The 26,534-nt window shown below is 38.2% G+C and overlaps 3 protein-coding genes across 3 annotated transcripts in view; 1 reads left to right on the top strand and 2 right to left on the bottom strand.

Annotated features, from left to right (window-relative positions):
- The window catches only part of LOC146403233 (olfactory receptor 6C6-like), a 105,040-nt gene that overhangs the window by 32,794 nt on the left and 45,712 nt on the right, over nucleotides 1-26,534 (bottom strand). The window lies entirely within an intron of this gene.
- LOC100157908 (olfactory receptor 6C2-like) lies at nucleotides 6,837-9,704 on the top strand. Its single transcript, XM_021081672.2, has one exon. The coding sequence runs from the start codon at nucleotides 6,963-6,965 to the stop codon at nucleotides 7,908-7,910; it is 948 nt and encodes a 315-aa protein (XP_020937331.2). The 5' UTR covers nucleotides 6,837-6,962; the 3' UTR covers nucleotides 7,911-9,704.
- Nucleotides 14,301-17,380, bottom strand: LOC100156762 (olfactory receptor 6C4-like). The gene has a single exon (XM_084955929.1). It carries the CDS (start codon nucleotides 15,228-15,230, stop codon nucleotides 14,301-14,303), a length of 930 nt encoding a protein of 309 aa, XP_084812055.1. The 5' UTR covers nucleotides 15,231-17,380.

The raw sequence follows: 26,534 nt of genomic DNA, 5'->3' as shown, positions 1-26,534 counted from the left end.
AATCCATTCATCTGATGATGGACATTTAGGTTGTTTCCATGTCTTGGCTATTGTGAATAGTGCTGCAAAGAACATATGGGTTCACATATCCTTTTTTTTTCTTTTTTTAGTTTAATTGTACAGTTGCATTCTTTAATTATAATTATCATAAATTCTTTGATGGAAAGAAAATCAGAATCAGATATAAGAAGACTTCAGCATTCCAAGAATGATGTCAAATGACCCCCTTCATGGTGGATTATGCACTTATTTACTATGAGGTATATTTCTTCTCCAGAGATTCCTTATTTGTGTATCAATTATAGATTTTTGGTTTGCAGTTATTCTGAAGTTTTGATATAAGAGTCTATATGTATATGAGATTGTTTTAAGTTGTTGTTCTCTTAATTGCAAGTTCATCTCCAGTGTCCCGCATTTGTACCCACCTCTTCTCATGATTTCTGATTTTGGTGGTGTAATTGTGCATGGATGATTTTGAATCTCTACTGTATATGTACTTTTACTGGTGAGCCTTGTCATTTGTGGAATTTTTGTTTCCTGTTGCTGTCTTTTCTTTCCTGCCTAGAGAAGTTCCTTTGGTATTTGTTGTAAGGCTGGTTTAGTGTTGCTGAATTCTCTCAGCTTTTGCTTATCTGTGAAGGTTTTGATTTCTCCTTCAAATCTGAAGGAGAGCCTTGCTGGGTAGAGTAATCTTGGTTGGAGGGTTTTTCCTTTCATCATGTGAAGTATATCATGCCACTCCCTTCTGGCCTGCAGAGTTTCTGCTGAAAAATCTGCCAATAACCTTATCATGATTCCCTTGTATGTTACTTGTTTCTTCTCCCTAGCTGCTTTCAAGATTTTCTCTTTGTCGTTAATTTTGTTCAACTTGATTAATATGTGTCTTGGTGTATTCCTCCTTGAGTTTATTTTATATGGTACACGTTGTGCTTCCTGGATTTGAGCGAGTGGTTCCTTTCCCATGTGAGGGAAGTTTTCGGCTATTATCTCTTGGAATATTTTTTCTGTCTCTTTCTCTCTCTCTTCTCCTTCTGGCACCCCTATAATATGCATGTTGGTGTGTTTAATGTTGTCCCAGAGTTCTCTGAGACTCTCTTCATTAGTTTTCAATCTTTTTTCTCTTTTCTGTTCCACATCTGTAATTTCCACTAATCTGTCCTCCACCTCGATTATTCATTCTTCTGCCTCCTGTATTCTGCTATTAGCTGCTTCTAGTGAATTTTTTATTTCAGTGATTATATTTTGCATTTCTTCTTGTTTAAGTTTGATATCTTGTATCTCTTTGCTCAGTGTTTCCTGTAAGTTATCCATCTTTGCCTCCAGTTGATTTCCAATGTCTTGCATCATCTTCAGCATCAACAGTCGAAAGTCTTTTTCCTGGAGGCTGAGAATCTCCTCCCCATCTCTTAGCTGATTTTCTGGAGTTTTTCCTTTCTCCCTCATTGGAGTTATAGTTCTCTGTCTTTTCCTTTTTATAGGTTTTTGGTGTGGTGACCTTTTTGCAGATAATAGAGTTGTAGCCTCTCTTACTTCTGGTGTGTGCCCCCCTTGTGGCTGAAGTCTGTATGGGGGCTTACTGTAGGCTTCCTGATGTTAGGGGCTGATACCTGCCCCCTGGTGGGTGGAGCGAATTCTAATCCCTCTGGTGGGTGGCGCTTAGTCTCTGGATGGGATTAGAGGCAGCTGTGTGCCTGAGGGGGCTTTAGGTAGCCTTTTTACTGAGGGGTGGGACTGTGATCCCACCTGGATAGTTGTTTGCCCTGGGGCTTCTCAGCCGTGACTGATGGGTGGGGCCAGATTTTCTCAAAATGGCCACCTCCATAGAAAGGCACAGCTGCTGAATATTCCCGAGAGCTTTGCCTTCAATGTCCCTCCTTCACAGCAAGCCACATTCACCCCTGTTTTCCCAGGATGTCCTCCAAGAACTGCAGTGAGGTTTGACCCAGATTCCTATGGAGACCCCGCTCTGCCCTGGGACCCAGTGCACATGAAAGTCCGTGTGTGCCTTTTAAGAATTGGGTCTTCGTTTCCCCAAGTCCTGTGGAGCTCCTGCACAAAAGCCCCACTGGCCTTCAATGCCACATGCTCCAGGGGCTCTTTCTCTCAGTGCCAAATCCCCACACGTGAGAATTTAATGTGTGGCTCAGAACTCTCACTCCTGTAGGTGAGTCTCTGTGAACCAGTTAGTTTTCAGTCTGTGGAGCTTCCCACCCTGGAGGTATGGGGTTGTTTATATCTCAAAATCGCCCCTCCTACCTCTTGAGGTGGTGGCCTCTTTTTCTTCTGGAGTAGAGTATCTTTTTTAAGGTTTCTGGTCCATTTTGGTGAAGTGTGCTCAGTCTTTAATTGTGAATTTTGTTGTTTTTTTAGGAGAGAAGTTGATCTCCAGTCCATCTATTCCGCCATCTTAATCCTCTCTCCCCTCATGTATCTTTTTGAATGAAAGTTTTGTTTGGATATATGTCCAGGAGTGGGATTGCTGGATCATATGGTGGTTCTATTTTTAGTTTTCTGAGGAACCTCCATAGTGTTTTCAATACTGGTTGTGCATATTTACATTCCCAACAAGAGTGTATGATGATCCCTTTTCTCCATACCCTCTCCAGCATTTATTTTTTGTAGACTTTTGATGATGATCATTCTGACTAGTGTGAAATGGTACCTCATTGTAGTTTTGATTTGCATTTCTCTAATAATTAGTGATGTTGAGCATTTTTTCATGTACCTCTTGGTAATCTGTATGTCTTTGGAGAAAGAAGTTCTTTTGCTCATTTTTCTATTGGACTGTTTTTTATTGTTGTCGTTGATTTGTATGAGTTGTTTGTATATATTAGAGATTAAGTCTTTGTTGCTTTGTTTGCAAAGATTTTCTCCTATTCTGTGGGTTGTCTTTTCTTTTTCTAATGGTTTCCTTTTCTGTGCAAAAGCTTTTGAGTTTAATTACATCCCATTGGGTTTTTTGTTTGTTTGTTTTGTTTTTCGTTTTCATTGTCATTACTCTAGGAGTGGATCAAAAAGCTTTTAGTGTGATTTATGTCAAAGTGTTCAATCTATGTTTTCCAACAGGAGTTTTGTAGTTTCTGGTCTTGCACTTAGGTATTTAATCCATTCTGAGTTTATTTTTGTATATGATGTTAGAGAATGTTCTAATTTCATTCTTTTACATGAAGCTGCCAAGTTTCCCAGCACCACTTTTTGAAGAGATTATCCTTCTTCCACCACATCTTCTTGTTCCTTTCATCTGATGATGGACATTTAGGTTGTATATTCTTGCCTCTTTTGTCATATATTAGTTCACCATAGGTGCTTGGATTTATTTCTGGCCTTTTATCCTATTCCTTTGATCTGTATTTCTATTTTTGTTCCAGTACCATAATGTTTTGATGACTGTAGCTTTGTAGTATGGAGACAGACGTTTTTGTACAATGCAATCTCCCTTGTCCTGTCCTATTCTTCCCCCCACCCTCCCCACCCCTGCAATAGAATTTTCTTAGTTTGAGTTTCCCTCATTGTCCCTTATCATTAGATTCATGTTATTCATTCTTAGCCAGAGTACTCTACAGATGGTATTGTGTCATCCTCAGGGTGACAAATCTGATCCCCAGGTCAAGTTGTCCAATTTCTCCATCATTACTTCCTTTGAGAATATACCTCAAGACCATGCAAGTATCCTATTCCTCAACAAAAATTTCCCTTTAATTTGCATCTTTTGATGGTTTTTACCTGATTTGGTCTTTATAATAATGATTTCAAAAACTTTATCTGTATCTCCCAGCTTGTCCTTGATGTTTTATTATAAGTAGGACCCCACCCTTTTCTTCCAAAATAATTGATCCACTGATTCCTTATATGCTGTCATGAATTCCTAATTTTCAATGGCTTATACTTTACTACTGTACCTAATAATTTTGGTGCTCAAATTCCCAAATTTGTCAGTGGGCCCTCCTTCAAGCTGGCTTGTCGGACATTGTGACAAGTCCCATTGTTTATTTGAGGATTTCCTTAATTTTGGCATGATAAGGTGTTGCATGCTCATGTTGCACCTACTCTACCTCAGTCCTGGATAAGGCAAATTTTTAGGGAAAACTGGCTTACTTTGGTGGGGAAGAGAGGCTAAAATCTGGGCCCTTAGGTGAGCTCATTGCTACTGGGGTGTCTTTTCTTAGCTATTTTTAGTGGACTAAGGAAATGTAAGCATCATATACACATAGACTACAGCATACAAAAATATGCACATATATGCCTACAAATATCCTTGCACATATACATATATGCATATTTTTAAAATTTAATTTTATTTGGAGTGTAGTTGGCTTACAATGTTGTATAAGTTTCAGCAAAATGTATGAATCATTATACATATATAGCCATTCTTTTTCTCCCATATAGGAAATTTACCACAAATTATCGAGTATATTTTCTTGTGGTATACAATAGGTTCTCATTAATTGTCTACTTCATACAGTATGATGTATGTGTTATTCTCACCCTCCCAGTTCTTCCGTCCTATGAATGGCTTCATTCATGGTAACCTTAAGATTAGTTTTGAAATCTATAAAACTCTGTTTTATAAACAAGTTCTTCTATATCATTTTATTAGATTCCACATATAAGTGATATTATAAATTAGTCTTTCCCTGACTCACTTCACTCAGTATGATAATCTCTAGGTCCATCCATGTTGCTGCAAATGACATTATTTCATTCTTTTTTATGGCTGTGTAATATTCCATTGTATATATGTACCATATCTCCCTTATCCATTCCTCTGTTGATGAACATTAAGGTCTCTTCCATATCTTGGCTATTGTAAATAGTGGTGCAATGAACATCTTTTCGAATTATGGTTTTCTTGGATAGATGCCCAGGAGTAGGATTGCTGGATCATATAGTATTTCTATATTTATTTCTTTAAGAAACCTCCATACTCTCCTCCATAGTGGTTGTACAAATTTACATTCCCACTAAGAGTGTAGGAAGATTCCCTTTTCTCCACACCATCTCCAGCATTTATTGTTTGTAGAATTTTGACGATGGCCATTCTGACTGGTGTGAGGTATTACCTCAGTATAGTTTTGACTTGCATTTCTCTAATAATTAGTGGTGTTTATCCCCTTTTCATGTGTTTTTTTGGCCATCTGTCTGTCTTTGGAGAAATGCCTATTAGATTTTTGCCCACTTTTGATTAGGTTTTTTGTTTTTTCGATATAAAGCCACAAGAGATGTTTGTATATTTTGGAGATTAATTCCATTTTCTCCTATTCTGTGTGTTAACTTTCCATTTTTTAAAAGTGGTTTCCTTCATCTATGCATATTAGATTATTTAAACCTTCACATACACATTTTAGAGATTATGAGATTACACTGAGACCTGCAAGTACAGTTCATCCACTCAAGATTCTTTCTTGTTTGTCTCCAATCAGTATGTATCTTTCTAATTTCTTGGCAAAAACTCTGAAAATCACCCTTTTCTCATTTGCTCAGTCTGATAGTAGATCTAAAATATTTCAGCAATTTTGCCCATACTATTACAAAAACATTGCCCACTAAAAAGAGTTTAGGATTTATTTAAAATTCTTCCTACCCTACCTCAGACCAAGATAGAACAGATATAATCTTATATGTGTCTGGATTAGTCCTTTCTTTCCCCCTCATTGCTATGATTATGGTATATGAGATTAGGTATTGTGATACAAATGGGTGGATATTTTCCTATTTAATTTCAATTTCAGGTACTCCCTCCCATCTTTTTGGATTTAAATTTATTTTATTTTTGACTAGACATATTAACGTGTTTCTGAAGGTCAAAACTACATGACAATGATAAGAAATCTTACTCAAAAATATGCGATAGTAGTGTCACTCTCTGATTAGTAGGATTTTTAAAAAAGGATTTTATAAGGAATACCAGAGCATGTTTTATGTTTATTAAATTAATCTAGGAGTATGGAGGGAATTAATGATGTAACACACACACACACACACACACACACACACACACACACAGAGGTGCTACCTGAAAGGCTAAATTCCTTCTTGAGGTGATTAGATATTGGATTCAGAAAATTAGAAAAAAATACCTGAGTGGAATTGCTGGATCACATGGTACTTATATATTTAGTTTTTAAGGAACCACTATAAACTTTTCCATAGTGCCTGCACCAATTTACATTCCTATCAACAGTGTGCGAGTGTCCCGTTTTCTCCACACCCTTGCCAATATTTGTGTTCTTTTTGATGATGGCCATTCTGACAGGGGTGAGGTTATATCTCATTGAGTTTTTGATTTGCCTTTCCCTGATGACTAGTGATGTTGAGCATCTTTTCATGTGTCTGTTTTCCATTTGTATGTCTTCTTTAGAAAAATGTCTATTCAGATCTTCTGCCCATTTTTTCAGCTATTTTGTTTGGATATTGAGTTTTGTGAGCTCTTTATATATTTTGGATATTTACTCTGTATTATAAATGTCATTTGCAAATATCTCATTCAATAGGTTGTCCTTTGGTTTTGCAATGGAAAGACTTTCAAGTTTAACTAGAAAAACTTAACTTTTTTTTATAAGAAAGAAAATTAGAAAAATAATATCTATACATGTTTCCCAAGGACTATTATAAGCGTGTTACATGATTTATCTCATTCACAGTTACTCTATGATGTAGTATTATTATTAACCCCTTCTTACAAATTACAAGTCGGAAACACAGGTTGGTAAATGACTTGTCCAAGGTTGCTCATGTAGACATATGATTTGCACTCAGGCAAACTGGTTCTAGCTTCTCTGTAGTATATTCAGTGGAGTTGAAGGCATCACTCCTGAAAAACTATGAAAGACTTTTTCAAGTTATAGAAGGAGCAGCATGTGACTAGTTTGTTATTTGTAGTCACAATTTGATCCTGTCTTATTTGACATTGTTCCTCAGATGCAGTTTCTGTGACTTTTATGTGAAGATTGGGCAATAGTATGAAGTCAGTGACGAGAAATCATTCAGCAATAACAACGTTCATCATACTGGGTTTGACAAGTGACCCACAACTAGAAATTCTGTTTTTTTTCTTCCTGCTGATCACATATATGTTAAGTGTAACTGGGAATCTGACCATAATTTCTCTGGTCTTGGTGGATTCTCATTTAAAAACAGCTATGTATTTTTTCCTTCAAAATTTCTCTTTCTTAGAAATCTCATTCACAACTGCCTGTGTGCCCACCTATCTGCACATCATATCAAGTGGGGACAAAACCATCACCATCAGTGCCTGCTTCAGCCAAATCTTTTTTATTGTCCTCTTTGGAGCTACAGAATTTTATCTCTTGGCAGTGATGTCTTATGACCGCTACGTGGCCATCTGCAAACCCCTGCATTACCTGAGCATCATGAACAGCAGAGTGTGCAGGAATCTCATCCTCTGTTGTTGGGTATCTGGCTTATTGATTATCCTTCCACCCCTTGGCCTGAGCCTACATTTGGAATTCTGTGACTCTGTTATTGACCATTTTTACTGTGATGCTTCTCCAATCCTGAAGAATTCCTGTTCAGATACCTGGTTCATAGAGCAGCTGGTCATAGTCTGTGCTGTGTTGACCTTCATAGTGACCCTTGTGTGTGTCGTTCTGTCCTACATATACATCATCAGGACGATTCTAAGATTCCCATCTGCCCATCAAAGGAAGAAAGCCTTTTCCACCTGTTCTTCCCACATAATTGTGGTTTCCATGACCTATGGCAGCTGCATCTTTATGTATATCAAACCTTCAGCCAAAGATGAAGTGGCCATTAATAAGGGAGTATCCCTGCTCACTACATCTGTGGCCCCTTTGTTGAACCCCTTCATTTATACCCTGAGAAATAAACAAGTAAGGCAGTCTTTCTATGACACTTTTAAAAGACTTGTGTTCAATTCAAAAAAGTAGCAGAACTGCATACTGGGAATTAAAATTAAAAGATATATCATGAGAATGTAGGTGGAAACAGAAGCCATGAGGATGACACATTTTGACAGACATTAAAGAGAACTGAGAAGAAAGAAAGCTGACAGTCCCAGCATCTGTGCATGGGCATTCTCTTCTCCCTTAAACTGTTAAAACTTTCAATCTCTTCTTAACTGTTAATTCAATCAAGTCTTCATAATCATTTCAAATAAGCATTAGTCATTAGTCTTTCATGTCGCTATTCTGTACATGTCATTACTTTCCCCTTTTTGCTACACAACCACTTTTGAAGAGTCTTCCCTTTGTAGGAGGAAAACTGCATCGATTTGCAGGAAATGCAGACTACCTTCATCTTCATATCAGCCTTGTCAATGCTGTCGTCACAATAAATAACACAAGAATAGGTACAGAAATAAGAATACCATAATATTCCTTTCCCTTTTTTATGTGAATGTATTAAAATAATGTAAAATCAACTGACACCCCCTCATCCACCAATACAAAGAGATGTTGCAATATAGCCCTCAAAGATTATTGAAAGATTTCCTCCTTCAGTAGTTTTTCAAAGAAAATGAGAACTTTTTGGCTTAAAGTCATCAGATTGCTGCTGAAAGAGAGTACAAGATTCTGCAAAGGTTGAAACTGTTGAAAAGTGAGGTGATTGTAGATGGATACTTCTGCCCTTAGAGGCATTTTCAGGTTCATGGCTATATATGTTTTCTTTCTTTTATTTTTTTGAGTCTTACTTGTTTAAAAGTTAAAAATATACATTACATAATTAGTCTGTTATATTATCATTTTATGTTTCATATTATTTGCATCATCCTTCTATGTTTGTCCTTTTATTCGAATATTTCTTTTAAAAATGTTTTTCAATTTGTCTTTTGATGAAAAGTTGAGGGTGACTGTTAAGGTTTTGCTCTTAGGAATCAAAAATGTTCACAGAAAATAAAGTCAGAGGCTTATATAAATACTTGGGAACCTCATTTGAGGGTAGAATTGGCTTCTGGGACCACTGATAAGAGGGGATGGTTGTGTTAAAATGCTGTAGGCTCTACTGGGGGGCAACTGAACATGAGCCATAATAAGGTGGCTTTAAAGTGAGGGTCCAGAATTTCCTATTGTCCTGAAGTGTGCTATTGTCCAGGAAAGAGCAAGAAAACCCTTGAGTCGTTTCTACAAATGAAGGTGTGTGGAGTAAACCAGGGCTCTTCTATTCTGTGAATGGAATTTTTGTGTCAAGCATAATTCTGCTGTGCTTTTTAGATAGCTGTGGGTTTTAGGGAAACACAATTGTTTGACTGAAAAGGAATTAGCTCTCCTCTACTCTTTCGGTGGTGGTTACATAAGTGTTTACAGTTTATTACATGGTACTTTTATGTCTTAGTTATTTTTCTGTATATTTAAAAATAAAAATTCTTTATGGAAAAATATGTCCTTTGTGTGGCAAGCCTTCTGAGGTATCTTATGTTTTCCTGTCAAATTTAAATGTCTGATTTCTGTTTTCTTTTTTGATTAAAAATTTTATTATAGTTGACTTACAATGTTGTATTAGTTAACTGAAAAAAGTGAATCAGTTATACATATATGTATATCCTTTCTTTTTTACTATATAGGTTATTACAGAATATTGAGTAGATTTCCCTGAGCTGTACAATAGATCCTTGTTAGTTATTATTTTATTTATAGTACTATGTATATGTTAATCCCATCCTCCTAATTTATCCCTCCCCCATCATTTCCCCTTTGGTAAATATAAGTTTGATTTTGAAATCTGTGTTTGTTTCTGTTTTATAAAAAATTCTTTTGTATCATTTTTATTAGATTCTACATGTAAGACATATATTTGTCTTTCTTTGTATGACTTACTTCACTTAATATGATAATCTCTTGGGTCCATCCATGTGGACATTATTTCATTCTTTTTTATGGCTGAGTAATATTCCATTGTTTACATGTACCATATCTTCTTTATCCATTCCTCTATTGATGGAAATTTAGGTTGCTTCCATGTCTTGGCTGTTGCAAATACTGATTCAGTGAACGTTGGGGTGCGTGTACCTTTTTGAATTATGGTTTTCTCAGGGTATAAGCCCAGGAGTGGACTTGCTGGATCATATAATAGCTGTATAATTAGTTTTTAAGGAATCTCCATACTGTTCTCCATGGTGGTTGTACAAATTTACATTCCCACCAAGAATGTATGAGGGTTCCCTTTTCTCCACACCTTCTCCAGTATTTATTGTTTGTAGAATTTTGATGGTTATTCTGACTGGTGTGAGGTGATACCTCATTGTAATCTTGATTTGCATTTCTCTAATATTTAGTGATGTTGAACATCTTTTCATGTGCTTTTTGGCAATCTGTCTGTCTTCTTTGGAGAAATGTCTATTTAGATCTTCAGACCATTTTTTGATTTTTGTTTGTTTGATATAAAGCTGCATGAGATATTTGTGCATTTTGGAAACTAATCTTCAGTTGCTTCATTTGCAAAGATTTTCTCCCATTCTCTGGGTCGTCTTTGTGTGTGTGTGTGTGTGTGGTTTTCTTTGCTGTGCAGAAGCTTTTAAGTTTAATTAGGTCCCATTTGTTTATTTTTGTTTTTATTTTTATTACTCTAGGAGGTGGATTCAAAAAGATACCGATGCAATTTATGTCCAAGAGTTCTCTGTCTATGTTCTTCTCTAGTTTTATAGTATCCAGCTTTATATTCAGGGCATAATCCATTTTGAGTTTATTTTCAGGTGCGGTGTTAGAGAAAGTAAATGTCTGATTTCTCAAGGCATAAATGTTCCTTATCTATCTTGTCACAGCATACACAGAGATATCCATCTTTGCCTAGTATAGGAACTCATTATTATTTCTTTTTGTTCATCTTCTCTTCACCTGTTACACTTATTATCTAGATTTTGGTATATACTCTTGTCTTTTGGTGCCTGTCTATCTACCCACCTACATTTCTATTGAATCTGGTATCTTTATATTTTCTGTTATCTATCTAATCTCTTGTTTCCTGTTGTTTTATGAAAGAATTTATCAGATCTGATATTCTAGTTCCCTATTTTTGTTTTAGTTCTATGTCTCCTGGTATTAGCCTCATCTATTTTATTCTTTATTTATTTTATGTTTTTCAGCAGTATTTTTAACCTATGTATTTTTATAATGTTTTATCCTTCATTTTACCAGTATCATTCTTATCTTTTTAAGAAAATTATACTTATTTTAAATTCTTGATGTTTCTGTTCTAATAATTCTTTGTGTCATATTATATCTTATGTATATTCTTGCCCCTGACTTCTGCCTCCAGCCCACAGTGAATATAGTCTTCTGATTGGTGGTAGTTTTGGCTTGTGAACTTATGACTCTCCATAGCTTTCTCTATTCAGTCTAGTGATGTTTATGTGCCAAATTTTGTGAACTTACGGATGAATATAAAGGAATAAAAGGATTATCCTCAAGCTAGAAGGCCCAAGTCATTACAGAACTGTTTTGACTTTACTTGGCTTCTCAAAAAAAAAAAAAACTCTTTTTCTCCCTTTTGTATATTATTTTAAACTCTTTGCAAGAAGCAGCATTGGGAGAAGACGACCTGTTTAGACTTGTAATTCCTGAAGTCACAAGCTCTGGAGGCTTAGGGAGAGGGGATAGAAGAATGAATGCCTGGCGTGGTACATTAGGCTTCACTCATTTTTATCATCTCCTCACCCTAGCACTGCTCTGAGATTGTCCTGAGAATACTAGGTAGGTAAAGCTGTTTCTTTTGATTCTTGTCTACAGTGGTGATAGGAAGGATAATCCACCAACTTACACATTTAGTAACATTTCAAAAGTTCAGCTGCAGAATCAGTAAATTCATTTCTTTGGTTTTCTATGACTTGGGCTACATTCCAAGGAAGTATTAGCATAAAGCTACCTAGGTGAACAGTTTTAGAAAATCATGACTTTTTTTTTTCTTTTTCTTTTTTTGGACAAGCACGTTTAGGAGGTGACAGAGTCCTTCCCAAATTTATTTCTAGGTGCTTATGTTGTGAAGGCTGAGTGAAGCCCTGGCTAGTGTTCTTAAACTTTGACTTACACCAAATACTCCTCTTTATCTCAGCTTCATCCAGGGCACATGGAGTGGATGATTGTCCAGCCCTAACAAGCTGCTGCCGGTTGTTCTCTTGGCTTTATTTGAAGTGTATTGAGACCTTCACTGACCCGGCTATCAAAGGATGCAACTGGACATAAGAGGAGTGGAAATAAGCTAGCCTTGCTGCAAAGGGATTTCAAGTAGAATGGCTAACAATGTTATAGTCCCAGTTATGTTAAACCAATCAATGAAAAACCTATTTTTACCAGTTTAGCCTGGCAACTCAGCTGGCTTTCTTTCTCCTTTCTTCTCTTCCTTCCTTCCTTCACTTTTTTTTTTTGACCATGGCCACAGCATGTGGAACTACCCTGGGCTAGGGATGAAACCTGTGCCACAACAGTGACCTGAGCCACAGGAACACTGGATCCTTAACCCACTGTGCCACCAGGGAATTCCAAGCCTGAGTTTCTGGACAAGGATATTGGTTACCATTATCATTGTGTTATAATGGATATCATTTTTAAAACACAATAAATAATGGCATAAATTTTTTTATACTTATTTGATGCTCAAAACTGTCATGTAAGATAGTCACTATTATTATCCACATTTTAAAATTGAGAAAAGGAAGCCCTAGGGAGGTAAAAAATTGTTGTAAGGAGACTCGGGTAGAAGGTTGGGCAATTGAGATTTGAACTGAAGGCTGTATTTTCAACCACTATATAGCATTTTGTTTCACTTCACCATAGATTTTGGTAGAAATGTGGATTTGGGAGAACTTGGTGACTCAGGGGTTGCTGTTTAAGAACATTTCTCTAATTAATAGCTCAGGGGATTTGGAATGAATTGAAAGTTATCACCAACACCTGGCTTAGCCACCAAGGAAACCCAGCTAATTCAAAATACCAATGGCTTTATATAAAAGGCTGTTTATTAAAAATATTATATATTCTTCAAGATTTTCTGTGGTTCTGGAAATTTTCTCTCACAATCAGTCTCATACAGTTTGTTCATTAAGTCCTCCTTCTGTTCAGCATTATTACTGCACATAAAACATGTGACTACATCACATCATGTTTGTACCCTAAATAGTAATTGGTATTCTGCCATGAATTAAGGTTACTACTGAACTATGTACAAGTATTCAGATTTCCAAAATGTCCTAGGTTCCATTGAAGTTGAGGCTGTATTCAAATTCAGTTTGTTGTTACCTTGAATCCATGTGTAGATTTTTGATAGGGTCGTTTATTCCTAGTTAGTTGCAAAAACTCATAATCTGGAACCTTCTGGGTATAAAACTGTATTGCTACTTTATATTCCTTTTCACTTTATGAATGAGGCATCCATGGCTTATGTGGGAAAAAATGCAAAAATTTGGGGAAAAGTTAAACAAATGAAGTCATATCACAGAATTTATCCTTTTATAATACCTAACAAAGGAGACAAAAAGATGAAAATGAAGTCAAAATAGAAAGAAATTACTGGAGACTCTCAAAGAGAGAGTGTGGCAATCTCAGCCATTAACATAAAAACATGTCAGCTATGAAAACTGCCATTTGTTTAGGAGGAGTGAGAGGAGTCTGACTTTGCCTCTAGAAATCTCTTCTAACCAAAAACTTCTAGAAAATGGAGGTGTAAATTGACAAAATCTTGAGCGTTTTCACCTCACTTGAGGAAAAGTGGACCAAATGCCTTTTTGTGTTTTATGGAAGAGTGAAGTTGCAATGGCTTCAACTGAAAGATAAAGAAAAAGGTAAGGAGAATAAAAAATATCGACACTTTGAAAGAAGCATCATCTCCAGAACTCCCTAATCAAGACTAATGCCCCAGCTAGATTTCCTTTAAAACAATGCTAATAATATACCTGCCTTTCTTAAAACTACTGGGGACTCGTCAATGTCCAACTAACTCCACACTTTATAATAAATACCTTTATGAGCTGGCCTCTCTCACTCTAAGTTTTTATATTCCCACTCTTCTAAATGAGCAATGTGTTTTGCCTCTTAAATTTCAAGTAATTTCCAGAAAACAGTTAATGCTTCCCAATTACTCTATTTTGGGAGTCTCATTCGTCCTTCTCTAACAACACTTACCATATTATTTTATTTTCTGTAAACTTATGACATCAATTTACAGTTTCTACACATTCCTATTACACTAGACCATAGATTCCTTGAAATTAGGACTTTAGGTCTTTCATATTTTTATCCTCAAGTGCCAATGCAGCACTTGAAATAGAGTGGACACTGAATACATATATATTAAATGAAACATATTTTCCTGGAAATATATTTTGTTTTTTAAAGCTTCACAATCTTTTTGATGGTGTCTTTGAATGCTTGCTTCACTTGCTGATTTCTTAGCGTGTAAATGAAGGGATTCAGCAACGGAGTAATTGAAGTAATGAGCACAGCTATTGCTTTGTTGAAAGAACCTTCTTCTTTTGCAGAAGGATTAATGTACATAAACATGCAGCTGCCATAAGAGAGAGAGATGACAATCATGTGGGAGGAACAAGTGGAAAAAGCCTTTGTCCTTTGCTGGGCAGAAGGGATCCTCAGAATGGTCCTGATAATAAATGTGTAAGAGAGAGTCACCAGCACCAGAGTAACCACCAGAGTCACAACTGCCAAGAAGATGACCGTCAGTTCTAAGAGGCTTGTGTCTGAGCAGGCAAGCTCCAGGAGGGGACCATAGTCGCAGTAATAGTGATTCAGAACATTGGAGGCACAGAAATCCACCTGGCTCATCAGGAAGATTGGGGGAAAGATAGCGAGGAATCCCCCGAGCCAGGAGCAGAACACAAGCTGGATGCAGACTCTGCTGTTCATGATGGTCAGGTAGTGCAGGGGTTTGCAGATGGCCACGTAGCGGTCATAGGACATAGAAGCCAGGAGGTAAAACTCCGTTGCCCCAAGAAATATAGCAAAAAAATATTGAATCAAGCAGCCAGCAAAGCTGATGACTTTATTTCCTGTTGTCAAGCTGGTCAGAAATCTGGGAATAAAAATGGATGTGAAGCAAACTTCTAAGAAGGAGAAGTTTCGGAGGAAGAAGTACATGGGGGTCTGGAGGTGGGGGTCTACCAGAATGAGAATGATGATTGTCAGATTTCCTAGGACACTTAGCAGGTAGGTGAGGAACAGAAAGATGAATATCACCACCTGGACCTCAGGTTGATTCGTGAGCCCCAAGAGAATAAACTCAGTAAATGTGGTTCGGTTTTTCATTGTTGACCTTTAGGGGCTCTAAAGGGAAAAGGTGAGAATGATGAAAACCAATGTTTCTTGAGGTAGGAGAGGTAAAGCTGATTGTAATTGACCAAATCAGGTCAAATATAACTTTCCATTCAATTGGCCCAAACCTGTGTCCTGCTGGACTGGACTGGACTCCAGGGATGTCCCATATCTTGTGTAAGTGACCTTCATTCCCAGTCTTTCTGGTTTTCTTTTTCTTTTTTATTTTGGGAGCCACACCCATGGCGTATGGAAGTTCCCAGGCTAGGGGTTGAATCAGAGCTCCAGCTGCCAGCCTCCCCCACAGCCACAGACACATGGGATCCGAAGCACATCTGAGACCTACACTACGTATGGATCACAGCAATGCTGGATCCTCTACCTGCTGAGCGAGGCCAGGGCTTGAACCCACATCCTCATGGATACTAGTTAGATTCGTTTCCGCTGCACCACAGTGGGAACTCCTATTGCCAGTCTTTGTAATTCCCCAAGTTGATCTATTCCTAGACACATCACAGAATTTGTTGCAGAATAATTACTCAATTTTGTTTCAGAAGAATAATTTTTGAACCTATCTTTCCCTCCCAAAATGTTTATGATATCTCTGCATTTAAGTCACTTTTATCTGACTTTATAAATCTCTTACACTTCTATGCACTTGGTAGATACATATCCATCTGATTCTGTTCCTTCCCTTTCCTCTCCTCATGCTTTTTTCCCCTTTCTGTATCTTGCCTCCTCTCCCTGTACAATTTGATGTTTCAGTGGATACTTGCCATAAATCCTCGTCTCCATTACTATACAAATCTCTGACTCCCTTGTTTCAGCAAGCAACAGAAATTTCCCCAAGCAGATAATGCTGAAGGTCTTGATGCATAATTGACTTTTTCTATAGCTCCACTTCTTTGGTAGGATGACTTTGTAATAGGGCTTTAGGACTCAGATCTTTTTAGTTCAGTATTCTCTCATTTTACTTTGACTGCATGGACAAGTCTCAGCATTAAATCATATTAATCAGCACTTATTTGTTTCTTTGCCATTTTCAAAGTCTCCTACACACTAATTGGGGGTATGTCTCTGAGAATAGAGATCTGGACAGATCCACAGATAGTATCTCAGAGTAGATTTTTTTGTTGTTCTTTTGGGGCCGCACATACGGCATATGAAAGTTCCCAGGCTAGTGGTCGAACTGGAGCTGCAGCTGCTGGCCTACACCACAGGCACAAACATGCAGGATTCGTGCCATGTCTGTGACCTACACCATAGCTCACAGCAACGCTGGATCCTTAGCCCACTGAGTGAGGCCAGGGATCAAACCCGCATCCCATGGACACTAGTTGTGTTTATTACCTCTGAGCCACCACAGGAATGCCTCTCAGAGTAGGTTTTGCACAAAGTCTTGAGGAATCCTCAGTGACAAACTAAGGGTGATAATTTATCATGCCTCAAATTTTCTTGGCATACAGAAACCAAGAAGAGGGATGTTGATGTTTCTGACAGTAAGAGTCCTTTGTGATAAATTGATAAATCCTCAAAGTAGGAAACTGTACGCATCTTTAGATTTTTCTGATTAAGAAGCAAAGACAATGTAAAAGGCCCCTCTAATTCAAATGCATATGGCTGAGAAAAATCATATCTTCAAAATCATTCTTTGCAATTTCCCCATTGTTCTGTACAGCTTTTGGAGGCATTGCATTGACCTGTACCCCCTACAGCCGTGCCTTGCTTTTTTGTACTGACCTGTGGTCTTTGGCAAGTCCTGCATTTTCATCTGTATTTTCACAGTTGATTGATTTCATGATCCATGTTTTTAGAATAATAGCACCACTGACTTTAAAAACATGCAATGCTTACACCTTAAACCTCTGAATGACTGCAGTAGGCTGTTTACCTTGTTGTTCCTAAGAGGGATGTCAGAGATGAGATGTGCCATGAGAGTCTCCAAGTAGCATAAAACTGAACGTGTTTTTCTTTTTATCAGCTTCCCATGTACTTTTGATGCTTCTCTTAATGGAAGTACCCACGTTTGTGCAGCTTAACTAGGAAGGAAGGGTCTGACCTTCCATTCTATGAATCCAAACCAGAATCAAAACCTAATTCCTTAGAGTCAGAGTCCTGCACTTGTATAATAAAAAAGAAAAAAGAAAAAAGCAAATAATCCCTCTGTCCTGGCAATGGTAGAGTTAGAAGAGGGAACTTTAATAGGTGGAAAATTCCTTAATTGTGTTCTAAGAGAGGTTATTGTGAAATCCTTACAAGGCAAGACATGGGCTTCTTCGCATTTTCTATGTCAGCCAGAATGACACAGGTTTTATTTGCTCTTTTTAGAGCAGACACATGGGAATCAATTTCCTGAAGAAGCTAAAGATGCCCTGTGGACCCAAGTTCAGAAGGTGCAAATAAACCTCAATTGTTACAACTTTGAGAACAAGTTGTTAACATGTGGCTGCAGAGAGAGGTTCCTGAGAGACCATGATAAGGGTTCCAGGAGAGAATCCGCTACCGCCCTGAGGTTTGTGAAGTTGAGGGCAATGGAGTGAGAGCCTTGGGGATTGGCATGCCTGCCCTAGCCATTGTTCTTATTATTTCCCCTTTAATAACACATTTGGGCCAGTGCTTATATCTGATATAAATGAGTGTTTCTTCACAGTGAATGGCCACGACCTTAATGCCATGGTATCCTCCATTAAGATCTGCATACCTAGTATTGCTGGTATTTAACATATTTCTGGGACTCCATCTGATCAGCAACTGGAAACTATTTTGCGGATAGAGATTTGGCTAATATGTTCTGTTCTATGTATAGGTCTACAGCCTCTCAGTAGAATTTGCCTTCACCTTTGAAGACACAACACACTTTTACTTTTCCTCACTATGAGATATTTCAAAAGCCCTGCCGGTGCACTTAACTTTGCAGGCAAAAATTTAACCACATTCAGCTTATTCCCGGAACAGACATTATATTGATAACATTATCTGCAAAGAAATTCAAGTAATATGCTCACATGTATAAACAAACACTTGTCACAGAACTTTCTGATCAGGATTGAGCCACACTGCATTCTGTAAAATTCAGGCCTTGCTATTTCCCTAAAATTTCTAAACTTTACTTATCAGCATGGGGATAAGTCATACTTGATGCACTAAGGAACTAATTCTTAGGTTCATCAGCACTTACTGCTTTAAAGGAGTCTCAGCATTTACATGTTTAATTGGGTTTCAGAGGCAACATATTCCTCATTTACAAATTTTATTGAAGCTCGTTATGCCCTTGCTCACAAACTGACTCATTTTGTTTTATTTGTCCTTTTAAAAATATAATTAGTACAATTGACTACATTACATTAATTCAACATAATGAGTTTTATGTATGTATATATATATATGACAAAATGACCACAAGACAATAAGTCTCATTGACATCTGTCATGATGACATAGTTACAGAATTTTCCCCTTGTGATAAGAATTTTTAAGATCTACTCTTTTTTAGCAGCTTTCAAATATGCAATACCATATTATTAACTATAGTTCCCATACTATCCATGACATCCTCATGACTTATTTATTTTACAATTGGAAGTTTGAACATTTTGAATCATTTCACCCATTTTTTCCCACCCCAACCCCCACCTTTGGCAACCATCGGTCTGTTGTCTTCTCTTTGAATTGGGCTTTTTCTTTTTTAGATTCTTCTTATAAGTAAAGTCAAACAATATTTGTCTTTCTCTGTCTCATTTATTTCAGTTAACATTTAAAGTCCATTCATGTTTTTGCAAATAACAAGGTTTCCCTATTTTTTATGGCTGAATATTTTTATATGTCATATTTTCCTTATCCATTCATCTGTCAGTGGACATTTAGGTTGTTTCCATATTTTAGCTATTGTAAATAGGGCTGCAATGAATCTGGAGACACACATCTTTTTGAGTTAATGTCTTCATTTTCTTCAGATAAATATCCAGAAGTGGAATTGCTGGATCATATGAGAGCTTTATTTTTTTAATTTTTTTAGGAAATTCTCTGCTGTTTTTCATAGTGGTTTTACATATATTGGCTCACTCTGGGCCACCCAACAACAGAGGCTCCAAATTGCAATAACAACAGGTACTTTTTTAGAGCTCTCCCCTCTTCTGCTCCTCAGCAGAGACCCTTTCATTACAGGGGCTTCAACAGCCTTCTCTCAGTCCTTCCAGTCCGTGGATCAGCCGTGATTTATGGACTTGAGGTGCAAAAAACTATCTTCCTTGGCTGCACCTTACACACTATTAGGATGGCATCTGCTGGCTGTATAGTGAGCCCTTCTGGGAAGAGATGCTTTCACAAATCCTGAGCCTGTGACTCTTTGTAGTCAGCTGGCCACTGTGCCTTGGGTCCTTGAGGCAGCACCCCACAAACTTGGCATGGCCACAGAGGTCTCATGATTAAAACGAAAATGCCACATATAGAGCCAAACCTGGGCCCTCTAGCACATCCTACCTACAGGAGGAAATGGTTTCCATGTCCTCGGTCCTTTGCTAGATGCAATGGTACCTGAAGAGGCCACCCTCTCTCATATCCACTGACCCCCTGAGGAGCCATTGGGATCAACTGAGTGATCGGGAAATGGATTTTGTATACTTTATAGCTTCAGCACCACCATCACAAACAGTAGAGCCCCCGGAGAAGCTGCTACATTCTATTCCCTAACCAAAGATGGAAGCCAGGGGTCAGCACAGTCATCTCAATACTAGAGGATGTTCTGGCCAACAGTTGGCCCCTGTCCCATGCCCATAGGCTCTTGGGCCATTGCCAGCAGTAACGGTCTGGTCTGGCCAATGGTGGCAACCACAATTCCAAGCCGATTGCCCTTCTCTGTTGGGGAAAGGAACGCCAGGAATTTCTTGCCTCATGGATACCCCAAATACAAGTTAAGTCCACATGTGTTCTCCACATCCTAAAATTCAATTTTCAGAGACTCATTACAATGCACAGTTGGTAAATTGGCTTGGATTTCTGAGACGCATACGGTTACAACCTCAGATCTAATGTCACTAACCTTGCCCTGGGTAGTCTGTGGACACAGGAAATACCAGGCCATAGTGTGGCTTCTGCCCTGAAGGCCTGAGAAGAATGAAAGGGATGTTCCCTCTCCTGTGCCATCGATAATGTAGTGCCTAACCTATGCACCTTATGTGGGAAGATGTACCACGGCCCTTATAGTGGAGGAGGATTGGTTCCCTGGGAGACTGTTCCTTAGCCAATGGCAAATAGATTTTATGTGTCTTCTGAATAGAATGTTATTCTCTAATAAAAATTACACTAGGTTCCTCTTCTTTCCTATTGCCCAATTAAATACTCTACATTTATTTGTTCAAATAATTATGAAGCTTGTTAGATTTTCTTTTCTTTTCTTTTTAGGCCGGCACCTGCAGCATATGGAAGTTCCCAGGCTAGGTTAGGCATCGAATTGGAACTACTGCTGCTGGCCACACCACAGCCACAGCAATGCAGGATCTGAGCCATGTCTATGACCTACACCACAGCTCATGGCAACACCAGATCTCTGACCCGCTGAGCGAGGCCAGGGATCATCTTCGTGGATACTTGTGGGATATGTTTCCGCTGTACCATAGCGGAAACTCCCAAGCTTGTTAAATTAAACAGTGCTTCTCGCATTGCAGTCAAGCCTGTGGTAACAGATCCTTTGAATATAAGCCTGCTTCATTGTGATGTTTACCCCCAGTCTTACCAAAATCCCACATTGCATTGGGAAAAGTTCCCTGGAACACCGAGAATTATTTATTTTTAATTCGGATCGATTCACTTTAGTAACAATTTCATTGAATACATGATAAAGTTTCCCGCTTTTTTCCCATAACTAGTGATTTCAGTTAACGTTAACATAAAGGGTTTGAAGACAACCTGTGCAAAACTACCTACTCTCACTGTCACTGTGGGACCCAGAAGAGTGATTGAGATTTGGGTTTTTCCTTTTTTCCTTCATCAACTCCCTATTTAGTAAATTAAAAACTATATTTGAGACCCTTTGAACTTATATTTGAAACAAAGCTTATTCAGTCTTAATTCAGGACAGAGATTTGAGAAGTGAATCTGTGTCCCCCCCATCCCCCAAACTTTCCACCAAAAAGTGGCCAAAAAAAACTTAAATAACAGGTAATAAGATGACGTAACTTATAACACTGATATTATTTGATTTCTATGATGCTAGAGTGTATCACTGGGTCGTGGTGTCTTTTCCGTCACCTCTTTTTCTTCCGTCTCTTTAGCAGTAACAGCTCCCTAACTGATGGTTATGTCTGTCCTTTCCAAAAGCTAAAGTGACCATGGCAGGGAAATTCTAATTTCATTTCCCTTCAGAATAACAACATATCAGAAATGAGTGTGGTTTACCTTTCTGCATAATTATAATAAATGGAAATTCACATTTTAAAACTGACTGAACTCACTCTCTGCCTATAGTTAGAGAATATGGAAAAAGCTGTCATGACAAATTACGCACTTACTTTTCTGATAGCTTTTTATCAGAGGCTTTTGAGGGAACCACAGTTTGAGGAGCATTATGTGGAAGAGGAAGTTTGTGTCCAGTTCTGCTTCAACTCTCACACTCCACCTGCCCCAATTCCCAGTCCCAACCTCCATACAAGCCTGTGCGAACACACACACACACGATGCATAAGCATTTCCTTCTCCTTTTTAAAAAGAGACTCTAATGACACAATATTTCAGGTCTGTTCTCTCACAGTACTTTGATGCGTTGTTAAATATTTTTTAGCTTTCTACTTCTTCGTATGTTTTATACAGAGAATTGTTACCGCTGTTTCTTCCATTTAACCAAAATTTTCCTCTGTAATATCTGATATTAAAATTGCTTGATACATAGTGTCCTCAGGTTGTGTAGTTTTCATCTTTATAAATTTGATTTGGCTATTTTTTTTTTTTTTGTCGTCTTGTTGTTGTTGTTGTTGCTATTGCTATTTCTTGGGCCACTCCCATGGCATATGGAGGTTCCCAGGCTAGGGGTCGAATCGGAGCTGTAGCCACCGGCCTACACCAGAGCCACAGCAACGCGGGATCCGAGCCGCGTCTGCAACCTACACCACAGCTCACGGCAACGCCAGATCGTTAACCCACTGAGCAAGGGCAGGGACTGAACCCGCAACCTCATGGTTCCTAGTCGGATTCGTTAACCACTGCGCCACGACAGGAACTCCCTGATTTGGCTATTTTTTTTACAATTTTAGTATTTTACTTAAATAGTTTTTCTTCTATATTCTTCAACATATGGGGTACAAATATAACCACTGTTTTAACCTTATTCTGTTTTAATTATATCATCTCTGGCATTTTTGGGTCTATTTTTTTTTTTTCTTCTTCTTTTTGTCTTTTTGTTGTTGTTGTTGCTATTCCTTGGGCCGCTCCCGCGGCATATGGGGGTTCCCAGGCTAGGGGTCAAATCGGAGCTGTAGCCACCGGCCTACGCCAGAGCCACAGCAACGCGGGATCCGAGCCGCGTCTGCAACCTACACCACAGCTCACGGCAACGCCGGATCGTTAACCCACTGAGCAACGCCAGGGACCGAACCCGCAACCTCATGGTTCCTAGTCGGATTCGTTAACCACTGCGCCACGACAGGAACTCCCTGATTTGGCTATTTTTTTTACAATTTTAGTATTTTACTTAAATAGTTTTTCTTCTATATTCTTCAACATATGGGGTACAAATATAACCACTGTTTTAACCATATTCTGTTTTAATTATATCATCTCTGGCATTTTTGGGTCTATTTTTATTCATTGTTCTCCTCCTTATAGGTTGTATTTTCCTGTTTCTTTGCATGTCTGGTGAAATTTGATTATGTTAGGCATCATGAATTTTACCTTCTTGAAGCTTAGATGTATCTGTATCTTTGTAGAAACTCTTTAGGTTTGTTCTGGTATCATTTAAATCACTCAGAAAAAGTTTTGTCCTTTGAAGCTCTGTGTTAATCTGGACTGAGAAGTGTTTAGCTTAGGGATTTCTTTCCTCAATACTGAGGCAAATCCTTCGGAATAATACCCAGTAAATTATGAGATTTTTAATTCTGTTTGGTGTGAATAGGATGCATTTCCATTCCTATGTGAGCTCAGAATATTGTTCTTTACAATTCTTTGGTGATTCTTGTCGTAGGTAAGGTCTTTATGTCTATGTGCTGATCAGTACTCAGTTGAATGCTCTTAAGGGCCAAATAGATCACCAGTTATCTCTCTGCATGCCTCTTTCATGTGAACTTTAGCCTCCCTGGACCACCACCTGCATATTCTCGACTTTGGGCCTGATGGGCTCCTCCCCAATGCACTGTCTCCAGGAAGTAAGCTGTCCTCAATTGCCTATGCTAATTATATGGAAAACTGTAGTTTCATATATTTTGCTTGAATGTTTACTGGTTTAAATAGAGAGGACATATGTGTTCCCTGTTAATTCATTTCAACTTGAGCTCATTATCTTTTCATGCTTTCTTCCACATATTAAAAAATTTTCTAAAGTTCTAGATTTTTGAAAATCTAGTGTGACTAATAATCATAATTTGCTGATTTGCTTCAAAATATTCTATAAACATTTCCTTCTTTGATAATGATCAATATGTTTTCTATTAGATTCACAGATGTGGAGAACAAACTAATGGTTACCAGTGTGGAGAGGGAAGAGGGGAGGAGCATGACAGGGGTAGGGGTTGAGAGGTACAAACTATTACGTATGAAGTCAGCTGTAAGAATATGTCCTACAACACAGGGAACGTAGTCAACATTTCATGATAACTGTAAGGAGTATAACCTTTAAAATTGTGAATCAGAAGTTACTGTTGTGGCTCAGCAGGTGAAGAAACAGACATGGTGTTTGTGAGGATACAGGTTTGATCCCTGGCTTCACTCAGTGGGTTAAGGATGCAGCATTGCTGCAAGCTGTGGCAAAGGTCACAGACGTGGCTCAGATCTGAACTTGCTGTTGGCTGTGGCTGTGGTGTAGGCTGGCATCTGTGCTCTGATTTGACCCCTAGCCTGGGAACTTCCTTATGTCCCAGATGCAGCTTGTAAAAATTAAATTTAAAAAATTAAAATTGTGGATTTCCCATTGTGCCTCAGTGGTAACGAGCCTGACTATATCCATGAGGATGGGGGTTCAATCCCTGGCTTCCCTCAATGGGTTAAGCATCTGTCATTGCTGTAAGCTCTGGTGTAGGTTGCAGATGCAGCCTGGATCCTGCATTACTGTGACTGTGGTGTAGACTGGCAGCTGCAGCTCTGATTCAACCCCTGGCCTGGGAACTCCATATGTCTCAGGTGTGAGATATATCTATCTCACTGTATTGTATCCTTGTGACATATAATATTGTACATCAACTGTTCTTGAGTAAGAAAAGCGATTATCTCAGGATTTAAAATTCCAAGTTCAAATTATGAGAAAGGAGTCAAAAAACTATGACCATCCCAAAAGAATCTAGTATCTCCTAAGATCAAAATATCTGGAAAGCAGCCCAAGTCTCATCTTGTGAATGAATTCACACCTCCAGGGATTACTAGAGGGCACAAGAGTAAATTCCACTCAAGTCCCATAGTTTGCCTAGCTGTGCTTACTGGAGAAGCAGACGTTTATATCCCATCTCAAGGATTTGGGCTATTCTTGCCTGAAGAGCCTCTTCTGAGGCATTTTTCTTTCAGAATGATGAACTTGTTCAAGACCCATCCTCACCTTATGTCTTTGCTTTGAGCCCAAAACACAGTGTCAAGGTCAAAAAGCCTCCAGGGCAGTGGGTACACAGTATGGCCTGGAAGAAGTTACCATAAACATCAGAGGAATTTCAGGACTGCTAGTATATATCAACATAAACCTGAGGAATATCTATGGGAGTATAAACTAAGGGCTTGGGATCAGGGTAAGGTGAGAGTAACATTGGACAGAGTTGAATTTACTGATGTGAATGCTAGTCTCTCAAATGGTTGGACATGGCTCAACTTGGCCCACATGTGCCCTACAATGAATGACGTAAAAATTCCAGAACTTTCTCCCTATGCTGTTGAGGAAAGCATCCAAAGACTCTACTGGAGAAGATTTATTATGTAAGACGTGCTTGTCTACTCCCTAACAGAAGCCCAGAAAATTTCAAGGGATAGTCCATTCAACAACCTTTGAAAAATACATTATTGACCAGGAGACTTGGCTTCCTAAAGTGCTCTATAGTGACTGCTCTTAAAGTCCAGGGATGACAATGGGGAATAGCGGTTTTGAAAAGCACTCCTTAAATTCAATGGATGGAGGGCCAGGTGGCAGCACTTCAACTCAAGAGATAAAATAAGCATGGTTACCATAGTGGCCAATAGGGCTTAAAGATTTGATCTATAGTGATGTCTGGTGTTGACTAAATAATTATACTGCCTCTAGGACTAAAATACATGGGCAGTCACAATGGGGAAAGAATATTCTCTTCCATAAATGCTGGGATAAACTGGATATATACATGCAAAAGAGTGAAACTGGACCCATATTTACACCATACACAAACATCAACTCAAAATTAGTTTAAGACTTAAAATGTTAATATCTGAACATGTAAAACTCCTAGAATAAAATGTAGGGAAAAACTCCTTGACATTGTCCTTAGCAATAATTATTTTTGGATATGACACCCAAAGCTCAAACAACAAAAGCAAAATTAAACAAGTGAGACAAATCAAACTAAAAAGATTCTGCACAGCAAAGGAAACAATCAGCAAAATGACAAGACACGAGTCTATGGAATGGGAGAAACAGAGCAAATATTTGCGAACCATATATTGGCTATCCAAAATATATAAAGATCTCCTAAAATTCAATAACAAAACCCTCAACAACCTAATTTTAAAAATGGGCAAAGGATCTGAAGACATTTTCCCAAAGACACATAAATGGCCATCAGGTACATAAAAAGATGTTCAATATCACTAATCTTCAGGGAAATGCAAATTGAAAATTCAGCAAGATACTGTTTCAAACATGTTAGAATGGCTGCAGTAGAAAATATTACAAATGTTAATAACAAGTGTTCATGAGTATGTGGAGAAAAAGGAACCCTGGGATTCTCTTGGTGAGAATGGGTAAATTGGTACAGTCATTATAGAAAACAATATGGAGTTTTTTTCTAAAAACTAAAAATAATACTCTCCTATGACACAGCGGTATTTCTTCTTGAGTATATATTCTAAGGCAACAAAAATCATGATTTCAAAGAGATAGCTGCACTCCCACATTTATTGCAGCCTTAGTAGATAAACCAAGCATGAG

This window comes from Sus scrofa, chromosome 5, assembly GCF_054392235.1.
Source record: "Sus scrofa isolate SSC_HxYL_T2T_F1_AM1 chromosome 5, Sscrofa_HxYL_maternal_Yorkshire_Landrace_v2.0, whole genome shotgun sequence".
In the NCBI taxonomy this organism is placed as follows: Eukaryota; Metazoa; Chordata; class Mammalia; order Artiodactyla; family Suidae; genus Sus; species Sus scrofa.
Note: the sequence above shows the minus strand (reverse complement) of the source record. Positions and strands in the feature narration are given on the sequence as shown.

What these genes read in the sequence shown, in the direction of transcription:
- LOC100157908 (XM_021081672.2), top strand. Translation starts at nt 6,963, where the DNA reads ATGAAGTCAGTGACGAGAAATCATTCAGCAATAACAACGTTCATCATA.
- LOC100156762 (XM_084955929.1), bottom strand. Translation starts at nt 15,230, where the DNA reads ATGAAAAACCGAACCACATTTACTGAGTTTATTCTCTTGGGGCTCACG.